General features: G+C 50.3%; 3 protein-coding genes across 29 annotated transcripts in view; 2 read left to right on the top strand and 1 right to left on the bottom strand.

Moving 5' to 3' along the window:
- dab1a (DAB adaptor protein 1a) overlaps nt 1-3,009 on the top strand; it is a 32,095-nt gene extending 29,086 nt beyond the window's left edge. For 20 of the 22 annotated variants that reach the window (XM_078107750.1, XM_078107747.1, XM_078107765.1 and 17 more), the window contains one exon: nt 2,547-3,009. In XM_078107750.1, coding sequence (XP_077963876.1) covers nt 2,547-2,594 — 48 coding nt within the window. In that variant the 3' untranslated portion in view covers nt 2,595-3,009. Of the gene's footprint in view, nt 1-1,356; nt 1,488-2,546 lie in introns of those variants that run through there. The other 2 variants (XM_078107748.1, XM_078107742.1) reach the window with 1 other exon arrangement.
- A 2,260-nt stretch (nt 3,010-5,269) lies between these two features.
- Nucleotides 5,270-14,291, top strand: LOC120814275 (uncharacterized). Of its 6 annotated transcripts, none has more exons than XM_078107735.1 (21): nt 5,280-5,405; nt 5,446-5,510; nt 5,691-7,636; nt 7,762-7,910; nt 8,818-9,018; nt 9,101-9,299; nt 9,376-9,503; nt 10,191-10,219; nt 10,307-10,341; nt 10,428-10,596; nt 10,850-11,009; nt 11,104-11,224; nt 11,636-11,670; nt 11,747-11,831; nt 11,914-11,948; nt 12,248-12,317; nt 12,403-12,474; nt 12,615-12,634; nt 12,797-12,830; nt 13,512-13,614; nt 13,978-14,291. In XM_078107735.1, exons 2-20 carry the CDS (start codon nt 5,502-5,504, stop codon nt 13,603-13,605), a joined length of 3,591 nt encoding a protein of 1,196 aa, XP_077963861.1. In that variant the 5' UTR covers nt 5,280-5,405; nt 5,446-5,501; the 3' UTR covers nt 13,606-13,614; nt 13,978-14,291. The 6 variants fall into 6 exon arrangements, with proteins under 6 accessions (XP_077963860.1, XP_077963864.1, XP_077963865.1 ...); XM_078107737.1 differs by having other exon boundaries at nt 5,281-5,398; nt 5,443-5,510; XM_078107736.1 differs by having other exon boundaries at nt 5,298-5,366; nt 5,445-5,510.
- Nucleotides 14,292-15,457: 1,166 nt separating this feature from the next.
- On the bottom strand, nt 15,458-21,873 carry prkaa2 (protein kinase, AMP-activated, alpha 2 catalytic subunit). Its single transcript, XM_040169885.2, has 10 exons — nt 21,601-21,873; nt 20,890-21,031; nt 20,674-20,767; nt 19,682-19,826; nt 19,093-19,180; nt 18,169-18,393; nt 17,891-18,053; nt 17,142-17,480; nt 16,943-17,069; nt 15,458-16,699 (listed from the first exon to the last, which is right to left on the bottom strand). Exons 1-10 carry the CDS (start codon nt 21,692-21,694, stop codon nt 16,458-16,460), a joined length of 1,659 nt encoding a protein of 552 aa, XP_040025819.1. The 5' UTR covers nt 21,695-21,873; the 3' UTR covers nt 15,458-16,457.
- Nucleotides 21,874-22,595: the final 722 nt, after the last annotated feature.

The following is a 22,595-nucleotide window of genomic DNA, read 5'->3' as shown; positions in this document are numbered from 1 at the left end:
TCTGCTCCCATAGACGTCTATGAGGAAATGACTCTACTTCTCTGTAGTGACCAGCAGGGGGCGACTCCTCTGCTCCCATAGACGTCTATGAGGAAATGACTCTACTTCTCTGTAGTGACCAGCAGGGGGCGACTCCTCTGCTCCCATAGACGTCTATGAGGAAATGACTCTACTTCTCTGTAGTGACCAGCAGGGGGCGACTCCTCTGCTCCCATAGACGTCTATGAGGAAATGACTCTACTTCTCTGTAGTGACCAGCAGGGGGCGACTCCTCTGCTCCCATAGACGTCTATGAGGAAATGACTCTACTTCTCTGTAGTGACCAGCAGGGGGCGACTCCTCTGCTCCCATAGACGTCTATGAGGAAATGACTCTACTTCTCTGTAGTGACCAGCAGGGGGCGACTCCTCTGCTCCCATAGACGTCTATGAGGAAATGACTCTACTTCTCTGTAGTGACCAGCAGGGGGCGACTCCTCTGCTCCCATAGACGTCTATGAGGAAATGACTCCACTTCTCTGTAGTGACCAGCAGGAGGCGACTCCTCTGCTCCCATAGACGTCTATGAGGAAATGACTCTACTTCTCTGTAGTGACCAGCAGGGGGCGACTCCTCTGGTCCCATAGACGTCTATGAGGAAATGACTCTACTTCTCTGTAGTGACCAGCAGGGGGCGACTCCTCTGCTCCCATAGACGTCTATGAGGAAATGACTCTACTTCTCTGTAGTGACCAGCAGGGGGCGACTCCTCTGCTCCCATAGACGTCTATGAGGAAATGACTCTACTTCTCTGTAGTGACCAGCAGGGGGCGACTCCTCTGCTCCCATAGACGTCTATGAGGAAATGACTCTACTTCTCTGTAGTGACCAGCAGGGGGCGACTCCTCTGCTCCCATAGACGTCTATGAGGAAATGACTCTACTTCTCTGTAGTGACCAGCAGGGGGCGACTCCTCTGCTCCCATAGACGTCTATGAGGAAATGACTCTACTTCTCTCTTGATTTATTCCCTCAGTAAACATTGTAAACATGAGTTTATGTCTCAGTCTCTAGTTTCACGTCTTCAACACATCATGATGTGATTTAGTGACTGATGGTCCATTTAGAGTCAAACAGACCATAAAGCAGCGGACGCTGTAGGGCGGGGCTACACGCTGATTGACAGGTCTACCTTGATACCAAAGCGACTACTTTCACCCCCCCCCCCCCCTCTTTTAGCTTCGCCAAATCGTTTGCATGAGGTTTGTGTGTGTGTGAGTGTGTGTGCTGTTGCTTCACTTGGACGTAAGCATGTGACATCACGTGTGTGTGTGTGTATAAATAAATAGGTTGACATCAGTTTTAATCATGTGTCTCAGGAGAAGTGTGAGCTCACACCGGGGAGCCGAGATGGACGACCAGTCATCCCCCATACACTCATCCTCAGGGCGTCGGGTGAGGGGGGGTCATGGGGCGAGATGATTAATGACCCCCTCTGCATAACTGGCATTAATTAGAAAAGTCCTTCCCCAGAGGAGGAGAAGCAGGAGCCCTCCCATCTCATTGGTTCAATTTTAATGCAGCTATAAATAGATGTTTTCTTTTTAAGTGTGGGGGGGTTTGGGGGGAAATGGACCCAGTTGGGATGTACAAGGGGGGCGTGGCCTAAAACGTTCGGGACCTGCTGCTCCAGAATATAGAAAGAGGCGTGGCCTGAGGGACACGTCGTTCCACATTGAGCAGAAGCGTGTGAGCAGAGACCGGTGCTCTGCTGCCCCCCGGTGCTCTGCTGCCCCCCGGTGCTCTGCTGCCCCCCGGTGGCGGCCCGGGTCCTTTGGGGGACTCAGGCGGGTCAAAGCATCAGAGGCAGAAACTGCAAAACCTGTGGCTGCCACCATATCAAGTTCTTGTCATATCAACATTTATTATGCGATATTATTGCAATTTTCAGACCATTTTATGCCACTGATAACTTAATGACAATATAATAGCGTAGTAATAAAAGTACAAAGGACGTTTTATATGTCACAATAGTTAGATTAGAGTCTGAATGTGAAAAAATATCCTAATTAAAACAGCAACAAAAAAAAGAAGTGCAAGGGACGCGGGGCGGCCGAAGCATCGAAGGCGCCGCGGCAGCCGGGAGGTTTCACGCGGAGCTTCGACCGCCGGCGGGGCGACGCGCTCCGCGGCTGCAGGAGAGACGGAGCGTCTCCGGGGACGGCGGCCCGGAGGAACCGACGGTTGTTCAGGTTAAAGACGGGCGATGGTTGTTGTTTTGGGTGAGATGCTAGCTATGTTAGCTTAGTTAGCTTAGTTGGGTTCACTGCTTCTCTTCCCCTGTGGGTGTCGTTCTGTGGCGTGCTGCATAAGCCCCGCCCCCTTTCCACAAGGAAAGGGACAAAGGATCAATTTAAATGTTGGTGACGATGGATGGAAATATAAAATGAATATCACAGCACCAACAATAATTGCACGCGACAACCCCCCCAAGCTGATATATGTGTGTGTGTGTGTGTGTGTGTGTGTGTGTGTGTGTGTGTGTGTGTGTGTGTGTGTGTGTGCGCAGAAGGGGAAGGACCCTCTCTACGCCCGGATCAACAAGGGGAAGAAATAAAGAGACGCACAGGAAGACGAGCAGCGAGAGGACGGGGACACGTCTCCCTGCCCCCCCACCTGTCCTCCCTCTGACCTCACCAAGGGTGAACTGAATGCACGGTGCCTCCCCGTCTCCAACCTCCCCCCCCCCCCAGGAGGAGCTGGACTCTTTTAATGAGCCAATCAGGGACGTGGATTTGCTGCTTCTGATTGGGTTTTTCTTGTGAGGTTCTGCTGGATCACGATGCAGAATGGACTCTGTGGGACCCCCCCCCCCCCCACACACAGTCAAGTCTCACACCGTCTACACACACACACTTTCTGTGATTTGCCAAACCGTCTGACTCACACGGAGGAGCCGACGTCCCCCGAGGGGAGGATTTAAAAAGGGTTTCTTCTCTAAAGCTTTTGTACAATTAAAAAAATGACAAAAACTGAGAAAATAATGTGATTTTTACTTTATAAGTCAATGAGGGGGGGGGGAGGGGGGGGCTTTGAGGCGAGCGATCATCAGGTCGCCAACAAAGCGACCTTTCAGTCTGGACCATGAAATATGAAATAAGGCTTCAGTTATGCAAACGTTCACTCAAGCAATATCAACCCCCCCCCCTTAAGCCTAGTTTATACTTCTGCGTTTTCAGGGAGACGCAAGGACACACAAGAGCCCCCTGCGTCTGTGGGGAACTTTTGTGTGAAGAAATGCGTAAATATGAGCGCTTGTACAAGCCGTCATTGGCGGACTATGAGGACGCCGGATGGCCTCTGATTCATGGAGGGAGATCTCCACCAACGAGGGGACAAATTTGTGGAGGAAAATACGGGACAAATGTGTCCGTGATGAAGAGCAGCAGTGTGGATGCACGGGGCAATAAAGTCTATGATCAATAAATAAAGCAACCAGCGACTTCCACACACACAGACGTGACTCTCCAGGTCGTCTTCTACAAAACACGTGACTCCACCTGTTGTTCTGGAGGTGAATCGCTCTGCAACACACGCAGGACTTTACAACCAGGAAGTGAAACCAGCGCGTCGACGGGGAAACACGCGGCGGCCTTTAGGTCCACAACCCCCGTCTTGATTTTGATGCGCAGATTTTTGTTAAAACGTTGTCTACCAATCCCGCGTGACCGTAAAAAGCCCCCCATGTGATGTCCCCGCCGGCCTGTTGGTCAGGCTACAACTACAGCGACTATGGCGCCAGTGGATCGCATTTAATGGCCAGAGCCCCCCCCCCCCCCCACACACACACACCCATAGGAACCTTTATTTTGTATGACTTTCTTCAGGCGACGATGTTGATCAATTTAAATCATGTGACGAGTAGAAGATGAATGAACTGATTAACTTTACCTCAGATTAAAAGTTTCTTAATGTAAATGACACATTATTTTTTATCTTTATGACATTCAGCAGTGAAGATTTTAGATGATTTTTGGGTTTCTCTTGATTTCACGTCTTCATGTTACCAATAAACACGTCGAAATGACCGAGTCCCCTGATTGTCCCCTGAGAGAGTGTGTGTGTGTGTGTGTAGTTCCATTTGTGGCTGTGTGTGTGTGTGTGTGTCTGTGTGTGTGAGTCTGTGTGTGTGAGTCTGTGTGTGTGTGTGTGTGTCTGTGTGTGTGAGTCTGTGTGTGTGAGTCTGTGTGTGTGTGTGTGTGGGTCTGTGTGTGTGTGTGGGTCTGTGTGTGGGGGGGTCTGTGTGTGTGTGAGTGTGGGTCTGTGTGTGTGTGAGTGTGGGTCTGTGTGTGTGTGTGGGTGGGTCTGTGTGTGTGTGGGTCTGTGTGTGTGTGTGTGTGGGTCTGTGTGTGTGTGAGCGTGGGTCTCTGTGTGTGTGGGTGGGTCTGTGTGTGTGTGGGTCTGTGTGTGTGTGTGTGTGGGTCTGTGTGTGTGTGAGCGTGGGTCTCTGTGTGTGTGGGTGGGTCTGTGTGTGTGTGGGTCTCTGTGTGTGTGGGTGGGTCTGTGTGTGTGTGGGTCTGTGTGTGTGTGAGTGTGGGTCTGTGTGTGTGTGAGCGTGGGTCTCTGTGTGTGTGGGTCTGTGTGTGTGTGGGTCTGTGTGTGTGTGTGGGTCTGTGTGTGTGTGTGTGTGGGTCTGTGTGTGTGTGTGTGTTGTTGATATAGTTTGTCTTGCTGAATATTGTAATATTCTCACTTCCTGTGTAATCCACATTTATATAATCTGTCCTCTGGGACTATTTCTTTCGTTCTGGATTATCAGCATTTTTGGAAAAGACAAGTTACACTTTGTTTGCTTTTTAATAAAAATAATATTTAATTCACACCACATTTTATTGTTAAAACATTTATGTTTAGTCTCAAAACGTAAGCAGATTAAAAAGTCTTATTCGGCAGTCTAATCATTCTTATTCTATTCCTATTATTTCTTTAAACAGGATTATGGAATATTTGTTGTGTCCTGTTACTCAACGCTGCTGATTCATTTGCATATATTTTTATGTGGTATATGTGACATTTATTGAGCTCCTTCAATAAGGACATATTAAGTCAGTAACTTTACTGGTAAAATAAAGGTTAAATAGGAACTCCAGGTCAGTTTCATCGGCCGACAGCAGGAAGAAGACTCGCATTCCACTTCCAGCTGCGCCGCATTCCAGAGGGACCAAGAAGAAGAAGAACACTCGACCGGTTTGACTCCTTTTCCTTCTCTTTTAAGGAGGCGACTCCTCCCACCTGACCTCATTCCTCAGAATCACCTGAGCACGAGGGACGCTCAGACAGACAGACAGAGACAGACAGACAGAAAGAGACAGACGGACAGAGACAGAGAAAGAAAGATAGAGACAGACGGACAGAGACAGACAGAGAGAGACAGACGGACAGAGACAGACGGACAGAGACGGACAGAGGGAGAATGAGAAGCAGCTGAGGGGATCGGAGTGGTTTCGTTGGACATTCAAACAGGATGGATCAGGTACGTTCAAACGTTATAATTAAGTTATTACACAATAACGAGCGATAACCTGCTGCTCAGCTTCCTGTCACAAAGACGTCAGCTGCTTTCACCTTTAGATTATTCCTTAATGAATAAGTCATGAAGACGAGGAGCATGATTTGATGCTGTGTTCTCTCTGGGGGGGGGGTGACCTCTCAGGGGGACGCTTTGGACTTCCAGGCCCTGAGGGCCAAGTTCGAGGCAGAGGAGCTCTTCCTGAAGCGTCCCGACTCAAAACCAGCTCTCCGGGAGAAACCGAGGACGGTCCCTCCCCCGCAGAGCCCCCCCCACTTCCTCCCTGTAGGAGCGCGCCCCTCCCTGCTCACCTCCATCGGTCAGAGCCTGGAGGGGAGGTCGGCCGCCGCCCCCCGAGTGATCTTCAAGGAAGACAAGAAGGAGAGCAAGAAGCCCCTCATCCAGATCAAGGGCAAAGACAAGCTCAGGGGGGGCAAAGAGAAGCCAGACGAGGGTCCAATGGAGCAGAAGAACAGGAGAGAGGAGACGCCCCCCGAGGAGAGTGCCTCTGTGCCCCCCCCGCCGCCCCCGGCCCCAGCCCCAAAGAAGAAGGCCCTGCTGGGCTTCATCAAGAAGAGAAATTCCACACAGGTCCCAGCGGAGTCCATCCTGGACGCCCCCCCCTCAGACGGTCCTGAACCAGCTAAGGCCCCTCTCATCCCGCCCCCCCTTCCCCCTGCTCCCGTCATCCCGCCCCCCCTCATCCCTGCTCCCGCCATCCCAGCCTCCGACGTCCCGCCCCCCCTCATCCCTGCTCCCGTCATCCCGCCCCCCGTCATCCCTGCTCCCGTCATCCCGCCCCCCGTCATCCCTGCTCCCGTCATCCCGCCCCGCCTCCTCCTGGACCCCGTCATTCCAGCCTCCGACATCCCGCCCCGCCTCCTCCTGGACCCCGTCATTCCAGCCTCCGACATCCCGCCCCCCCTCATCCCTGGTCCCGACATCCCGCCCCCCCTCATCCCTGGTCCCGACATCCCGCCCCCCCTCATCCCTGGTCCCGTCATCCCGCCCCGCCTCTTTCTGGACCCCGTCATTTCAGCCTCCGACATCCCGCCCCCCCTCATCCCTGCTCCCGTCATCCTGCCCCCCCTCATCCCTGCTCCCGTCATCCCGCCCCGCCTCCTCCTGGACCCCGTCATTCCAGCCTCCGACGTCCCGCCCCCCCTCATCCCAGCCTCCGACATCCCGCCCCCCGTCATCCCTGCTCCCGTCATCCCGCCCCCCCTCATCCCTGCTCCCGTCATCCTGCCCCCCCTCATCCCTGCTCCCGTCATCCCGCCCCGCCTCCTCCTGGACCCCGTCATTCCAGCCTCCGACGTCCCGCCCCCCCTCATCCCAGCCTCCGACATCCCGCCCCCCGTCATCCCTGCTCCCGTCATCCCGCCCCCCCTCATCCCTGCTCCCGTCATCCCGCCCCCCCTCATCCCTGCTCCCGTCATCCTGCCCCCCCTCATCCCTGCTCCCGTCATCCCGCCCCGCCTCCTCCTGGACCCCGTCATTCCAGCCTCCGACATCCCGCCCCCCCTCATCCCTGGTCCCGACACCCCGCCCCCCCTCATCCCTGGTCCCGTCATCCCGCCCCGCCTCTTTCTGGACCCCGTCATTCCAGCCTCCCACATCCCGCCCCCCCTCATCCTGGCTCCTCCTGAAGCACCAAAGGCCCTCCCTCCAGCCCCCCCCTACGTACCGGGCCCTGATGCTGCAGTGGAGGGGATCCCAGACTCTCTGGTCTTCTCCAGGCAGGACGACGTCATCGGGGACCCCACCCCACCGTCCGACGGCCCCCCCATCCCCCCGCCGGGTCGCCTCGTCTCAACACCCCCCCGGATGGACGAGCTGCCAGCCGTAGAGGCTCCTGTGGAAGTTGAGAACTTGGCCGAGGTGGAGGCGCCTCCTTCTCCACCTGCTGCTCCTACACCTGTAGCAGCCTCCACGGGCCCTGCGTCCCCCCCACCCTCCCCCAAATCAAAGCGCACCACGTCGGCCCTGGCGGTTCTCGCCAAGATGGAGGACCTGAGCCCGGGGAGGAAGACCTCTGCGTGTGACCAGAGGATCTTCAGTGCTCTGGAAAAGGCCCGCAAGAAGCCCTGGTGAGGGGGGGGGGTCATTAGTCATATATATCATTATTATTATATTATTAAAATATATTTTATACTGTTATTATATTATTATTATTATGAATGTAACACAATTTAATGCACTCGTCTGGTTTCAGCTCGCCAACAAACCCGTCTCCGTCCTACCCCATCATTGCCCCTCCCGAGGAGCTCCCCCCCAGCGCCACCCGCTCACTGCCAGAGCTCCCACCCGTGGACTACGAGGGGAACGCCCCCCCCCCGAAACCAGTTAACGGCTTTGACCCCAGTGAGTCCCTCTCCTGCTTCCTGCTCAGGCTTCCTGTGACTTGCTTCCTGCTTCCTGCTCTTGCTTCCTGCTTCCTGCTCCTGCTTCTGCTTCCTGTGACTTGCTCCTGCTTCCTGCTCTACTTGTAGACATGCGGGGTTTCTCTTGTTTGTGTAAGGGGTGTGTCTTTGTGTCAATGTTGTCATCTTCGCGTCTCTCTGGTACTTTTTGTATCTTTCTGGTCACATTTGCGACTCTTAGCCGTCGTCCTTGTGAGTCTTTCTGGTTTTATTTGAGTCTCTGCTGGTTGGTTGGCGTCTCTTTGAGTGACATTTTACAGATGAGGACAATCGGTAATGCCTCCTCAGGGCATCGCAGCAGAGGAGATGTGTGTGTGTGTGTGTGTGTGTGTAGCATAGACACACACACACACACACACATTCCTGCTGTCGTGCCAGAAACAACTGAGCAGAGGGCGGAGCTGCAGAGGAATGTCAGCCATGATTTTAACGTGTTAGTGACGAGAAGTGATCACGCAGCTCATTAATGGTGTGAGACGTCCTCACGCTGTCTCAACGTGTCCTTAAGTCTGCCGTCACGTATGTAGATGATTCTTGATGAAACACGATAGAGGGATATTCTCGACATGGGGACAGTTGTGTCCTTTCATTGCATCTTTTCAGAGCTCCACGATAAACACGAGATAAGTCCTGGTAACTCACTCGCCTCCCGACATCACTGTCACTTCAATGCTCTCGCAACGCTTGTTGGATTGGCTCCGCCTCCTCGCAGGTTAAATTCCTCTGCCTCTCTTGTGTTTGCAGACTTCCTTCAGGGGTTTTGTTGTTTGGTCCAAATTATGAAAGAAAATATCTTGAAAACGTAGCTACACGTGGTGAAATCAGTGTGATGACGTCACCCCCTGCAGGGCAACTCCCCCCAGTGATGGAAAGGATCCCCGAGGAGGCGGCGGACCCCATCCAAGAGCTGCTGCTGGTTCCACCTCCTGTTCCCCTCAAGAGGATCCTCGACCCGGAGTCTCTGGGTCCAGCTTCAGAGCCAAGCAGATCTCACCCCCTCAAACTGAGTCCACTCACCCCTCTTCCCCCCTTCCCCCTTGGGGACAACAGTGAGACCCCCCATCATCATGCCTAGAGTCTTTGTGATCACCAATAACCTGGCGTCCCGCTAACGCTGCTTTCCCCCCACAGGGGTCCCGGCTTCTCAATACTCAGAGACGGACTACGTGGCTTCAGACGCTCGCTCTCATTCAGAGGGGGGGGGGGAACACACGGGTCTACAAATCCCCGACGGACAGAACCTGCCGGAGCTTTGCAATTATGGGACGGGGGCAGGGGCCTTCACAGATCCAGAGAATCCAGATCCAGAATCCTCCCCACCAGCGGCAGGGTGAGACACACAACCCCCACCGCCTAGTACCCGATCCAGTCTGAGAACTTGGTTTTGATTCCTCTCCGCCCCCCAGACTCAAAGACCAAGTCGACAAGAGCATCTACGAGAGCACGGAGAACATGTACGAGGCCATGCCCGTGTCCAAGGGCCAGAAGAAAGGGAAGGGCGACGCAGGGAGGAAGCGCAAAGGAACCCCAAAGAGTGAGGAGACCGAGAGGAAATCAGGCACCACTCATTCACATGTCTCAGTGATAAATATCACATGTCTCTGTGTTAAATATCACATGTCTCAGTGATAAATATCACATGTCTAAGTGATAAATACCACATGTCTCACTGTTAAATATCACATGTCTCAGTGATAAATATCACATGTCTCTGTGTTAAATATCACATATCTCAGTGATAAATATCACATGTCTCAGTGATAAATACCACATGTCTCTGTGTTAAATATCACATGTCTAAGTGTTAAATATCACATGTCTAAGTGATAAATATCACATGTCTCAGTGATAAATACCACATGTCTTAGTGATAAATATCACACGTCTCACTGATAAATATCACATATCTCAGTGATAAATACCACATGTCTCTGTGTTAAATATCACATGTCTCGGTGATAAATATCACATGTCTCAGTGATAAATACCACATGTCTTAGTGATAAATATCACATGTCTCACTGTTAAATATCACATGTCTCAGTGATAAATATTACATGTCTCGCTGTTAAATATCACATGTCTCAGTGTTAAATACCACATGTCTCACTGTTAAATATCACATGTCTCAGTGTTATATATCACATGTGACTTTGATATCACAAATAGACACAAACAAAACCTTATTTTCATATATTTAACCACATTGTTTTTTCTCCAGATCCATACGCTGAGCCACAACAAGAAACAGTGAGTGGCTTTTCGGATTAAAAGCCTCTTTCTGCTCATAATGCTCATTCTGATTTGAAGTGAGATAAATTAAATCTGTTTTTACAGAATGGAGCAAAAAGCAAGACGATCCGGTTCGGCAAGTAAGGCCCTGATTTTATCTGCTCTTTTATTTTGACCAATCGCTTTTCCCTTCAGGCTCAAACGTCAAACTCTTCTCCTTCTGCAGGTCGGAGAAGAAGGCCGCCGCCGGAGGGTCGGACGAGAAAGAGCAGAGGAAAAAAGAGAAGCAGCGGCTGGAGAAGGAGAAGAAGGAGCTGAAGGAGAAACAGGAGAGGGAGAAGAAGGAGCTGAAAGAGAGGGAGAAGAAGGAGAACGAGATTAAGAAGACATTTAAAGTGAGTGGTGTCATCGGGGGGGGGTGGGGGTGTCTTATCGTGGTTCATACCTCCAGGTGGAGGAGCTGAGCGGAGCCCACACGGTGGAGTCCTGTGATCCTGAACCATCAGAGGCTGATCTCCTGATCCCAGTTCTGCTTGTGAAGAACCTGCTAGTTTATCTCTGATCATACGTAGCTTTAGCTCCTCCCCTTACTACATGTCCATGTAGAGAGTATGTGGATGCGTGGCGTTGACCCCCCCCGCCTTTCAGATCAAAGGTCAGGAGGACGCCATGTACCAGGCCAGGGTCACCGTGACCAACAAGGGACGCAAGAACGACCTGCCGGTCACCTGCGGCGAGGTGGTGAGCATCATCCGGACCACCAACTGCCCCAAGGGCAAATGGCTGGCCAGGAGCAGCAGCAACAACTGTGAGTCAACCGCCCCCCGGGGTCAAAGGAAGCATGGAGGAACACTATTCACATGTATCAAGTGGGGGCACTGACTGTGGAGGGTTTGTTCCAGTCGGATACATCGCGGTGGATTTTGTGGAGCTGGACATCAAGGAGATGATGGAGCTGGGGAAGAAGGCCACTCGCATGAGTGGCGGCACCAACAACAGCCTGATGGAGGACGAGGTCACCAGGTGGGGGGATCTTTTAATTAATCACACTCATTAACCACTGATATTCTGAGTCCCTGTTCTGCGACATGGGGGTTCGCTGGACCTCCAGACTCCATTAGAGACCAGTCCACCTGGAGACTCGGATCCTCCAGCAGAGACCAGTCCCCCGTGGAAACACCCAGATCCGGCATCAATGGAGTCTTGTGGAGACCTCCTCCTCTCTGGAGAACCAGGACGTAGTGCCGATCACACTGGAGGGGCGGGTGACCCAGTAGAACCTGGACCAGGACTGAGAGGGGCTCTAAAGGGACCCTTGTGCTGCAGATCTTTCCACCTCAGAACCTGTTGCTCTTGGAATCATAGAATCCCGCTTTGGTCTCCTGATAGAAGCTTTGATTTAGGATGATTCATATTTTGTCTCTTCTTCCTCAGGGCCTCAAACCTCTACTCGATGTCAGCGGAGACCTGTAAGTACCGCCGCCTTCCTCGTCACAGCAACAGCACGGTTTATTCATTCATTTGTGTTTACGTCGCCGTGCACAGTCTCATACGACAGCGACGAGTGGAGCGGCGATGAAGAGGAACCTCTCTCTCCCGCCCTGGAACCCGAGGCCCTGCTGACCTCGAAGTGAGTCCACGTGGGCCTCTGTTGTTGTCATGCAGGTATTATCATGTCATAACGCCTCGTCTCCTCCCTGTGTCTCTCCCAGCGGACACACGCGGACGCTGTCCATGCCGGACATGGGTAAGGACCCTCAGCAGAGGATGCTAGATGCTGCTCAGACAGTCTGCATCTCATCTACGCTCGGGACGTTAAAGGGCTTTGAATTCTTGTTGGAGTTATTGGTATCAATAAGAAAACTATCTCCATATGATCTGGCGTCCATACATGTAGCAATGTAATAAACATAACATCTCGGTGGCTTCACTTTAAAGAATCTCTCCCCGAGCCGCCTGCACACTCTAGAGAGCAGCATCTTCTACAAAGACCTCCACGCCTCTCTGGTCCGTTATACGTCATTAAGTTTCATCTGTCTGTCTCAGGAAACAAAGAGCTGAGCGTAAGCCACGCCCACAGCTGCAGTGACATCATCGCAGATGGCCCTAATGTCCAGTGAGCACACACACACACACACACACACACACACACACACACACAAGCAGAGCCTGCATACATTTTGTCTTCGTCTTCCTGACAGAGCGAGACATGAAGCTCTTCAGAAGTTGGCCACATTTTTCCACTCACCCAAACTTGAGGAAGCAGCTACCAGGTATGTGTGATTCACACACAAGTACACGCACACGCACGCACACACAAGTACACGCACACGCACGCACACACAAGTACACGCACACGCACACACACACACACAAACAAGGGTTTAACTTTTGCTTTCGTTCTTTTCTCCAGCGGCACCGAACCAGAGAAAAGTAAGACACAAAGTCGAGGAGTCAACTGCTTAATACATTTAATTATAATAAATAATTATCACTCGCACGTAATTAATGATTATTCTCATTTTCAACGAGTTGATTGTGAATATTTAATAGTATGATTCATTAATATATGAATCCTCCTCTTATACATCTCAGGTCCCCTCACGGTGAAAAAGGAAGCAGTTCCCCTGTGAGTGGGTTTATAAAATACACACTAACTCGCCCAGACACACGCACACAGACACACACACACACACACACACACACACACACACACACGCACACACGCACGCACGCACGCACACACACGCACACACACACACACACACGCACACACACACACACACACACACACACACGCACACACGCACGCACGCACGCACACACACGCACACACACACACACACACGCACACACACACGCACACGCCCACACACACACACACACACACACACACACGCGCACACACACACGCCCACACACACACACGCACACACACGCACACACACACACGCACACACACACACGCACACACACACGCACACGCCCACACACACACACACACACACGCGCACACACACACGCCCACACACACACACGCACACACACGCACACACACACACGCACACACACACACGCACACACACACGCACACGCCCACACACACACACACACACACACACACGCGCACACACACACGCCCACACACACACACGCACACACACGCACACACACACACACACACACACACACACACACACACACACACACACACACACACGCACACACAGGTTCCGATGATGAAACGTATCAGTTGGTTTTGTTGTTAGTCGGCCGACTTGTTTATGAGTGTTGTTGTTTTTGTCCACAGGCCTGAAGTCAGTTCCACACAGGAAATGGATTTTGTCTCTGACATGATTATTTTACCTCCTCCGGACCTTTATGCCGACTTGAGCGTGGAGTGAATATTAAAGGTGAGAATGAACATATCACGCCACATTGTTCGCTTTAGCTTTATATTTGTAAGATTTTCTATTATTTAATGATTATTTTATTTGTATTTAATATTGTCTATTTTTTATAAAATAACAAAATGTTTTTTTATTTTATTTTATTTTATTTTATTTAAACTTCATTCGGCTTTATTTATTTATTTATTTTTAAGTGTATTTTATTTTACATAACTTATAATATTATTTCACTTTATTTTATTTCATTAACTCAGCACCTTTTCAGTTTGCTTCCTTTTGTTGTGTTGTTGTTGCTGACGGAGACTGACGTTAAATGCTAAACACAAAAGCCACCAACGCGACGTTTGTTTCTGTTTCCTGTGACAGGACAGAGAGGCAGGGAAAGGATTGTTTGTTGTTGTTGTTGTTGTGGACACGGTGGACCTCGTCCGTCCCCTCAGGCTGTGACTCCATCGTCTGGACCAAGACCTTATTCACCTGGTGACTGCACTTCAACGTGAAACCAAAGAGGGCAGCTTCTATTGGGTGAGACTTGAACCTTGGGGACAAGCTGGACCAAGGAAAGGACTCACTCAAGACAATTACACACTTCCTGTGAAAATACACACAATTAATATGGTGTAAATTGCAAATGTGGACATGTGCCATTTTCCTGAGAAAATACAAAAGACAGACACCTCTTTTTTTCCTCAGTGTTTATTTCTTCTGGATCCCCGTTTGTGTCCTAAACACTTGTTACCAGTTTACAGTGTTAGTGGCAAAAGATTAAATAAATTATAGGTGATAAACACACAACTGAATGAAGTTAAAGGGGCCGTGTGTAGGATGCAGTGGCACCTGGTGGTGAGGTTGTAGATTGCAGCCGACTCTACTTCTCTGTAGTGACCAGCAGGGGGCGACTCCTCTGCTCCCATAGACGTCTATGAGGAAATGACTCTACTTCTCTGTGGTGACCAGCAGGGGGCGACTCCTCTGCTCCCATAGACGTCTATGAGGAAATGACTCTACTTCTCTGTAGTGACCAGCAGGGGGCGACTCCTCTGCTCCCATAGACGTCTATGAGGAAATGACTCTACTTCTCTGTAGTGACCAGCAGGGGGCGACTCCTCTGCTCCCATAGACGTCTATGAGGAAATGACTCTACTTCTCTGTAGTGACCAGCAGGGGGCGACTCCTCTGCTCCCATAGACGTCTATGAGGAAATGACTCTACTTCTCTGTAGTGACCAGCAGGGGGCGACTCCTCTGCTCCCATAGACGTCTATGAGGAAATGACTCTTATCCTTTAATAACCTGATATGTGTGAGTGTATATATATATATATATATATATATATATATATATATATATATATATATATATATATATATATATATATATATATATATATCATATATATATATATATATATCATATATATACACACTCATTAACATTGTAAGACAACCTTAAGCATTTAGTTTTTGTATTATTGTTTTTTATTTTTTTATTTTTTTTTCTACTTTTATTTACTCTTGTTATTTTGTTAGATACTTAAAAATGGAAATGCCCGTGTCATATTATGTACAGTATAAACTGCAGTATATACTGAGCCTCTAATGTGTACTGTGTGTACTATACTGAACCTTTAAGAATTCTGTCATGTCTTCGGATCTTAAACTCCATAAACTTCTTTCTTTGATTTTATGCAGCGTTTTAACAACTTTGTTTCTACAACTGATGAATAAAAAGTGTTAAAGAGAAAGTAGTGTGATAATCGAGTGTAGGTCTGAAAAATCACAATAATCCTGTGTGTTTCTGATTGCGTGTGTGTGTGTGTGTGCGACACTGACAAAGCCACGAGAACCTTTTACCCTTATAAATGTCTATTTATTGTTTTTCAATAAATATTTATTAAAGTGCAAATCATAACAGCAACATCATGCAGTGCATCACAGGAATAAAGCCAAACCCCCCACACACACAGACACACACAGACACACACACCACAGGGATGAACACAGTAGAGCTCACTAACGTGCCACTGCTAGTTGCATACAGTTGTGATTGTACAGCAGCACGTCTGATGGTAAATCCTGGTCACATGACTTGCGACGTCTGACCCATGATGCATAGCGGGTGGTTGTCGGCCATGGGGACACGCCAAGACCGCCAATCACAGGTTCGACTGATCGTGGAACAAATAAGTTCATTTTTTGGGGATTCCCTCAGGTAACACGGTCAGGACCGGATGAGTAACTACGTCCGTCTCTGGGACACACGGGGGCAATTAGACAGACACACAACAAACATGTATCAACCAGAAACAACAACAAATTACTCACACACACACACACACACACACACACACTCTGCATTCTTTACGGTTTCTGTGTTCTGTCCCTGCGGCCGATACACAACGTCTCTTGTGGAACTCGTTTAATGACATTCTGTACACGCATGAGAGCGCGAGTGTGTGTGTGTGTGTGTGCTGCGTGTTCATAGGATGTTTGTGTGTTTGAACACTCATAACAACAACAATATATCTGTTGTTGGGACGTCCCGGCTTATTAACCTTCTTACATCGTAACGTGCTGAAAGGATCAAACTACAGCGCCTAGAAAAATAAACAGGGCTCTGATATCTAAATAATAATCATCCTCTTTCTGGTGTATAAAGTCTGTTGTTTCTTCTATTCTGCTAATGATTGTAGTATAAATATAAAAGGCCATAAAATATCAATTTAATAAGTGGTGTCCTTCCCTCAGATTAATATCAACTGAAAATAAGCAAAACTGACGTCCAGTCAGTGTCAGAGGGGATGGGGGGCATCAGCTAATAGACCCCCCCCCACGTTGGCATCCGGTCTCAGCGGGCCAGCGTGGTGATCAGACTAGCGCACATTTCAAAGAAGTCCATGGTGTGCGACCCCTGGCGGGGGGGCAGCAGGGGGGCGCTGCTGGACAGCGAGCCGGGGAGGGAGGAGCTGAGCTGGAGGAGGTCGGGGGCCGAGTCGATGCTCAGTCTGGGTCTGTGGAGGCCGGCCGTGGAGCCCGACCTCTGGGGGGTGGACGTGCCCGACTTGAAGCCCGCCGCCTCCATGATGTCATCTGTGTGGGGAGGGGGGTCATGATTAGGACTTCACTGAGCAGGTGGTTGGAAGCTAACGGTGCTAACAATGCTAGCAGTGTCATGTCCCCCCAGCAGAGAAGCTCAGGCAGCTACAGACATTCATCTGGTATCTAAATCAAGCGTCATATTAATGGTCTGAATATCTCACAAAGCCCCTCCATGTGTTCGCGTTTCTTCTACTCAATAATCTGTGTTGGCGTCGCCGCGGAGACGTGACCCACCGTCGATGCTCTTGAAGTCCAGCAGGTAGGACCTGCTGTCCACCTGGTACAGCTGCAGGCTCATCTTCACCAAGGTCCCGGTCACTGGGTTCTTCCTCCGCACCCGCAGGTGATACGGGTTCACTACCTGGGGCGGCAGAGGACACGCACTGTGAATGTGTGTATACGTGTGTGTGCGTGTGCGTGTGCGTGAGCCCACCTTCCAGGTGAAGCTCAGCTGCCTCATGGCCCGGTACACCTCGGCCATGATGTCGTGGGGGGGGCTCTGGCTCCGGATGCCCAGGTGCCACTTGGCCTTCTTCACGGCCAGCGGTTTGGGCCGCGTGGTGTTGAGCGCGTCCAGGGGGCAGCGGGTCTTGGGGCTGTCGGCCAGCAGCGGGGGCATCCTCTCCGGGTGGGGTTTCACCCCGGGGGGCAGCGGCATGCCCTCCTCTATGAAGGAGCCCTGGGGGGGGCTGGAGGCCAGGTAGAACTCGCTGGCCTCGGTCATGATGCGCCGGTTGTCTATGATGAGGTGATAGGCGACCGCCAGCTGATCCTGGGTCAGACGGGGTCGGTGTCAAGTAGATGTTGTGTGATTGGCTGATGTTACAGAGCGACGCTCTTTCCTCATAACGTTTTATTTGGGTCATCAGGTGCAAACAGGGAAGCGTTTGACCTCATTTAAACCTGCGATAGCATCAGTACTATTATTCATTCTTAGAACAATAAAGAAGCAGAATCCCTTTGGGCTGTTTGTGTGGTCAGCTGTGAGGGGGCGTGGCCTGGCCAGTGAATAATAATCCCGCTTGGTGCCCCACGTTGGTGGGATCAGCCACAGTACATCTTCTGATCCGATTGTCATGAGGATCACAAAGCAGCTCTAAAGATACCGAGCAGCTAAAGGAAAGCGGAGCGGCTTGATCTCCTGAGGAGATCACAGACATAAAGTGATGGACCATCGCGTACCTGAGGGTCCCCGCTGTACAGGCTGGACATGAACTCCGACTCGGTGCATTCAAACTTCTCACACACCTCCCTCACGGCCTCCTCGTCCAGCACCGAGGCGTCGTACGAGGGGTCCTCGGGGAACATGTAGCCCGGTAGGTCCTGCTTGAACCACTCGTGTTCCCTGGGGGGGGGGGGGCGGTTACAGTGGTGATCGGGTCAAAACCAAAGGGGGAGGCTACAGTTTGGACAGAAGTCTCCAGGAAGAAGAAGAAGAATTTAAAGTGATGGGGGGTCACCTGATGTCTTTGATGGTGGCTCTCTTCAGAGGGTCCACCTGCAGCATGAACTTGAGCAGCGAGGCCACGGGTCGGGTCAGGTACTCCGGCATGTAGAAGACGCCTCCTCTGATCTTCTTGAACAGCGTGGGCACGTGCTCGTCATCGAAGGGCAGCGTGCCGCACAGCAGGGCGTACAGGATCACCCCGGAGCTCCAGATGTCCACCTCTGGGCCCGCGTACAACCTGCGGAGGACGTCAGCCATTAATGCGCAGCTTCCTCTGGCCTACAGGGGGCGGTAGTGCACCAGCAGATGCTCAGGTGTAGCGTAATCGATTTGATAATCGATTAATCAAACAATTATTTCTTTGATTAATCAAAAAAAAAAACAGCATTAAAAAGCTTAATTAAAAATGTCCAACCCTTTATTCTAAAACAGCAAATTCACATTGCAAAAATACTTCAGAAAGTCCACAAACAGGTTGCTCCTGGAACATAATAATAATTCATAAAAAGTAAAGTAAAGTTTTAACGTCAGAACTTGTTCTCAATACTACACTCAGACGCACACACACTCCGAAACACACACCCATGGTCACTTGAAGCTTATACACTGAAGCGTAAAATAGTCGTCGCGGTCCGTAGTCGGTGCACAAGAACCACCGCTGCGCCGATGCGCGCGTTCTGGGTTCGTGGATGACGTCATCATGACGCATTAATATCCGCCGTACTTTGTCTGTCTGTTGTCTGTCAGCTGCGGGCGAATTTAGGGGGAAAAAGTATCGTGACTTCGTCAACCACCAACATGTTCGTCTCGCCTCGTTAACGAAAGTTAGAATAGATTTAGTCATAGTTTTTCTTTTTTAAGATCGTTTTCGTCACGTCTTAGTCGTGGAAAAATTTTCGTCATAGTTTTCGTCAACGAAATGAACACTGACACACACCTTCCTGAGATGACCTCGGGGGCAGCGTAGTTCGGGGAGCCACAGCTGGTCCGTAGGAACTCCCCGTCTGACATCATGTTGGACAGACCTGTTGGCCCACAACAACACACATGAAGGTTCTGCAGCCCCCCCCCCCCCCCCCAGTGATCCCATCACTGCGACCGATCTCAATCCTCCGGTCAAACTCGCCATGACCCTGAACACAAAGCTCCTCCCCCCTTATCTCTGCCTCCTGCTCCTTTAACACTTTTTACTGTTGCTGTCAGAACCCCCCCCCGCCCCCCTCTCCCTGCCCTGCTCCTTGCCTATCGAATGACACTGGGCCTCAAGGCTCCCTGCAAACATGATCTGAGACCCCCCCCAGACCCCCGCACCCCGCTTGCTAAACCCCCTGTACAAAGTATTTCCCTCTCTCAAAGTGTTATTGCATCAGCCAATCGGATGAGAAATTAATTCTGATTGGATAACGAGGACAACGGGTCTGTGATCTCAGGTCCATTCCTCAGATGACTCTTCATCTCCGTCCCACTTTGTCTTGACCCCCACGAACATCTCAATAACTGCCTCCGGCTGGGCCCGGGGCTCCTACCAAAGTCGGCTATCTTGGCGTTCTTGTTGGCGTCCAGCAGGACGTTCTCTGGCTTCAGGTCTCTGTGGACCACCATGTGCCTGTGGCAATAGTCCACGGCCGAGATGATCTGCTGGAAGAGACGCCGGGCCTCCGTGTCCTCCACCTGCAAGACGCCATGTGGGAAGTAATGATGAGAGGGGACACGTTGTGAAAGGACACGATGTGGAAAGAGTTTATTATTATTTTCAGAGTTCAGATTATTTTGTGTGTCTTTGTGTGAGCAGAATACCGAGCGGCTCTTAAAGTTTGAATCTTGATGAGATATTAGCATCATTTAACACGACCTTTTAAAATTCACCTTATATTTACAGGAGTATGACACTGTGAGGGGCAGGGCTACTACACACAGGCATAGAGGGGCGGGGCTACTACACACAGGCATAGAGGGGCGGGGCTACTACACACAGGCATAGAGGGGCGGGGCTAATACACACAGGCATAGAGGGGCGGGGCTACTACACACAGGCATAGAGGGGCGGGGCTACTACACACAGGCATAGAGGGGCGGGGCTACTACACACAGGCATAGAGGGGCGGGGCTACTACACACAGGCATAGAGGGGCGGGGCTACTACACACAGGCATAGAGGGGCGGGGCTACTACACACAGGCATAGAGGGGCGGGGCTAATACACACAGGCATAGAGGGGCGGGGCTACTACACACAGGCATAGAGGGGCAGGGCTACTACACACAGGCATAGAGGGGCGGGGCTACTACACACAGGCATAGAGGGGCGGGGCTACTACACACAGGCATAGAGGGGCGGGGCTAATACACACAGGCATAGAGGGGCGGGGCTACTACACACAGGCATAGAGGGGCAGGGCTACTACACACAGGCATAGAGGGGCGGGGCTACTACACACAGGCATAGAGGGGCGGGGCTACTACACACAGGCATGGAGGGGCGGGGCTACTACACACAGGCATAGAGGGGCGGGGCTTACTCGTCCGTGTTTGCAGATGTAGTCAAACAGCTCGCCTCCAGACACGTACTCCATCACCATGAAGAAGTCAGTGGGAGTGCTTATCACCTGGTACCTTTAAATCAGACACGACATCATCAGAATCATCAGCTCGCCTCACTGCAGGGGTGTGAGTGTGTGTCTGTGTGCGTCTCTCTCACAGCTCGATGTGTGTGTGTGTGTGTGCGTCACCCTCACAGCTTGATGATGTGCGGGTGTCTGAACAGTTTGAGGTTCTGGATCTCTCGTTTGATCTTCCCCACCACGTCCAGGCTGCGGATCTTCTGCCTGTTGAGGATTTTCACGGCCACTTTGTGTCCCGTCAGCTGATGCTGGCCGACTGCAGCGCACCACATGACACACGATAAACTGTTATTTATGCTCTGTTATCAGAGCTTCTGACTGTTATTATACATTTTGAATATTAAAGGAAACTAGAACGTCCTATTAGTTTTTCAGGATTTCATAAACAGCAGGTTTCAACATGACTGTTTTATAATAACAATTATAAATATTTATTATACATCAAATAATACATCAAAACATGAGTTGTGGCATATTAACACACATGGAGACGTAATCAACAGCATAATCTAAACACGGACTGAATTCCACTGTAATATGTGATAAATAGTGAGTGACCCCCCTCCTCGCCCCCCGCGAGCTGCGCGCGCATCCCGCGCGTCTGGAGTTGAAGCTCACAAGGTCACGCGGCCGAAAACTAGCTTAAGAAAAGATAAACATCGGCTTAACGAGCTAACAGCGTTAGCATAGCGACCCGTTCACGGGTCCCACGCACGTCCTGTAACGCGCTGCGGAGGGGGGGGGGGGGCGTCATTAACGGCAGTTATGTGAGCGCGCACCTGCCCGGTAACCGGTTCACCGGTTTCAGCCCGGCTGTCACTTAACTCTTCACTTTGCCGAACGTCCCCACACCGAGCGTGTCCCCCAGCAGGTAATGGCCGATCTTCACCCCGCCGTCGTGCTTCTGCCGCTCTGCCATCTTCCTCCGGTAACCGGGAGGGTGTGCGTGTTTACACCGACGGGGAGGCGCGGAGGGGCGGGGCGGGGCAGAGAGAGAGAGAGAGACAGAGACAGAGAGACTCAGAATGCAGTACTTTTCTTAGTACTCATATTGTAGTTTACTTAATTTAATTCTGTCTGCTTTTCATCAGACGTCAAACATCAGAAGAGTTTTTGACGTAGTTTCATAGTTATGTGTTTTTTTCATATTTTCTAACATGTGACCACCATCTTGATAAGACTGACATTACATTGTATTACTGCTACTAAACGAGTGATTCTGAATGATTCTAAAGCGTCAAACTTTTAGGAACAAGAAATGGAGTTGAGAGGTTCGTGTTATTTAAGTTGTTTATCCGCTAGGTGGCAGCAGAACTTTAATTTATCCACCGCGCTGTCACATGAAAAGCTCCAAAGGGAGAAATGAAGTAATTAAATACACGTTGTTTCACAATACAAACAAACACTAGACTAAATCATATAAATGCGTTGTTCTCATTAAACAACAGCTAAAGAAAATGGATAATGGCAATGAAACCGATTATGAATGAAGAATGAATGAATGAAAAAAAAATGTTTTCAAGTATATGATGTATATATATTCAAATTTATACATCATATCAATATTTTGACAATAGATAACTTAATTCATTTGAAACTTCAGTAACTCAAATAATTACTTTGGCCAGAGCTAAAATGCTAAAATTTACAGTGTATTTCCAAAATAAAATTGCTTGGCAGTTTAATTGTTGTAGTTGTTGTAGTAGCTTTCTGTCTCTTTGTAGTAACGTTCTGTCTCTTTGTAGTAACGTTCGGTCTCTTTATATTAACTTTCTGTCTCTTTGTAGTAACGTTCTGTCTCTTTGTAGTAACGTTCTGTC

Source organism: Gasterosteus aculeatus, chromosome 8 (assembly GCF_964276395.1).
Source record: "Gasterosteus aculeatus chromosome 8, fGasAcu3.hap1.1, whole genome shotgun sequence".
In the NCBI taxonomy this organism is placed as follows: Eukaryota; Metazoa; Chordata; class Actinopteri; order Perciformes; family Gasterosteidae; genus Gasterosteus; species Gasterosteus aculeatus.
This window is presented reverse-complemented; position numbering and strand designations above follow the sequence as displayed.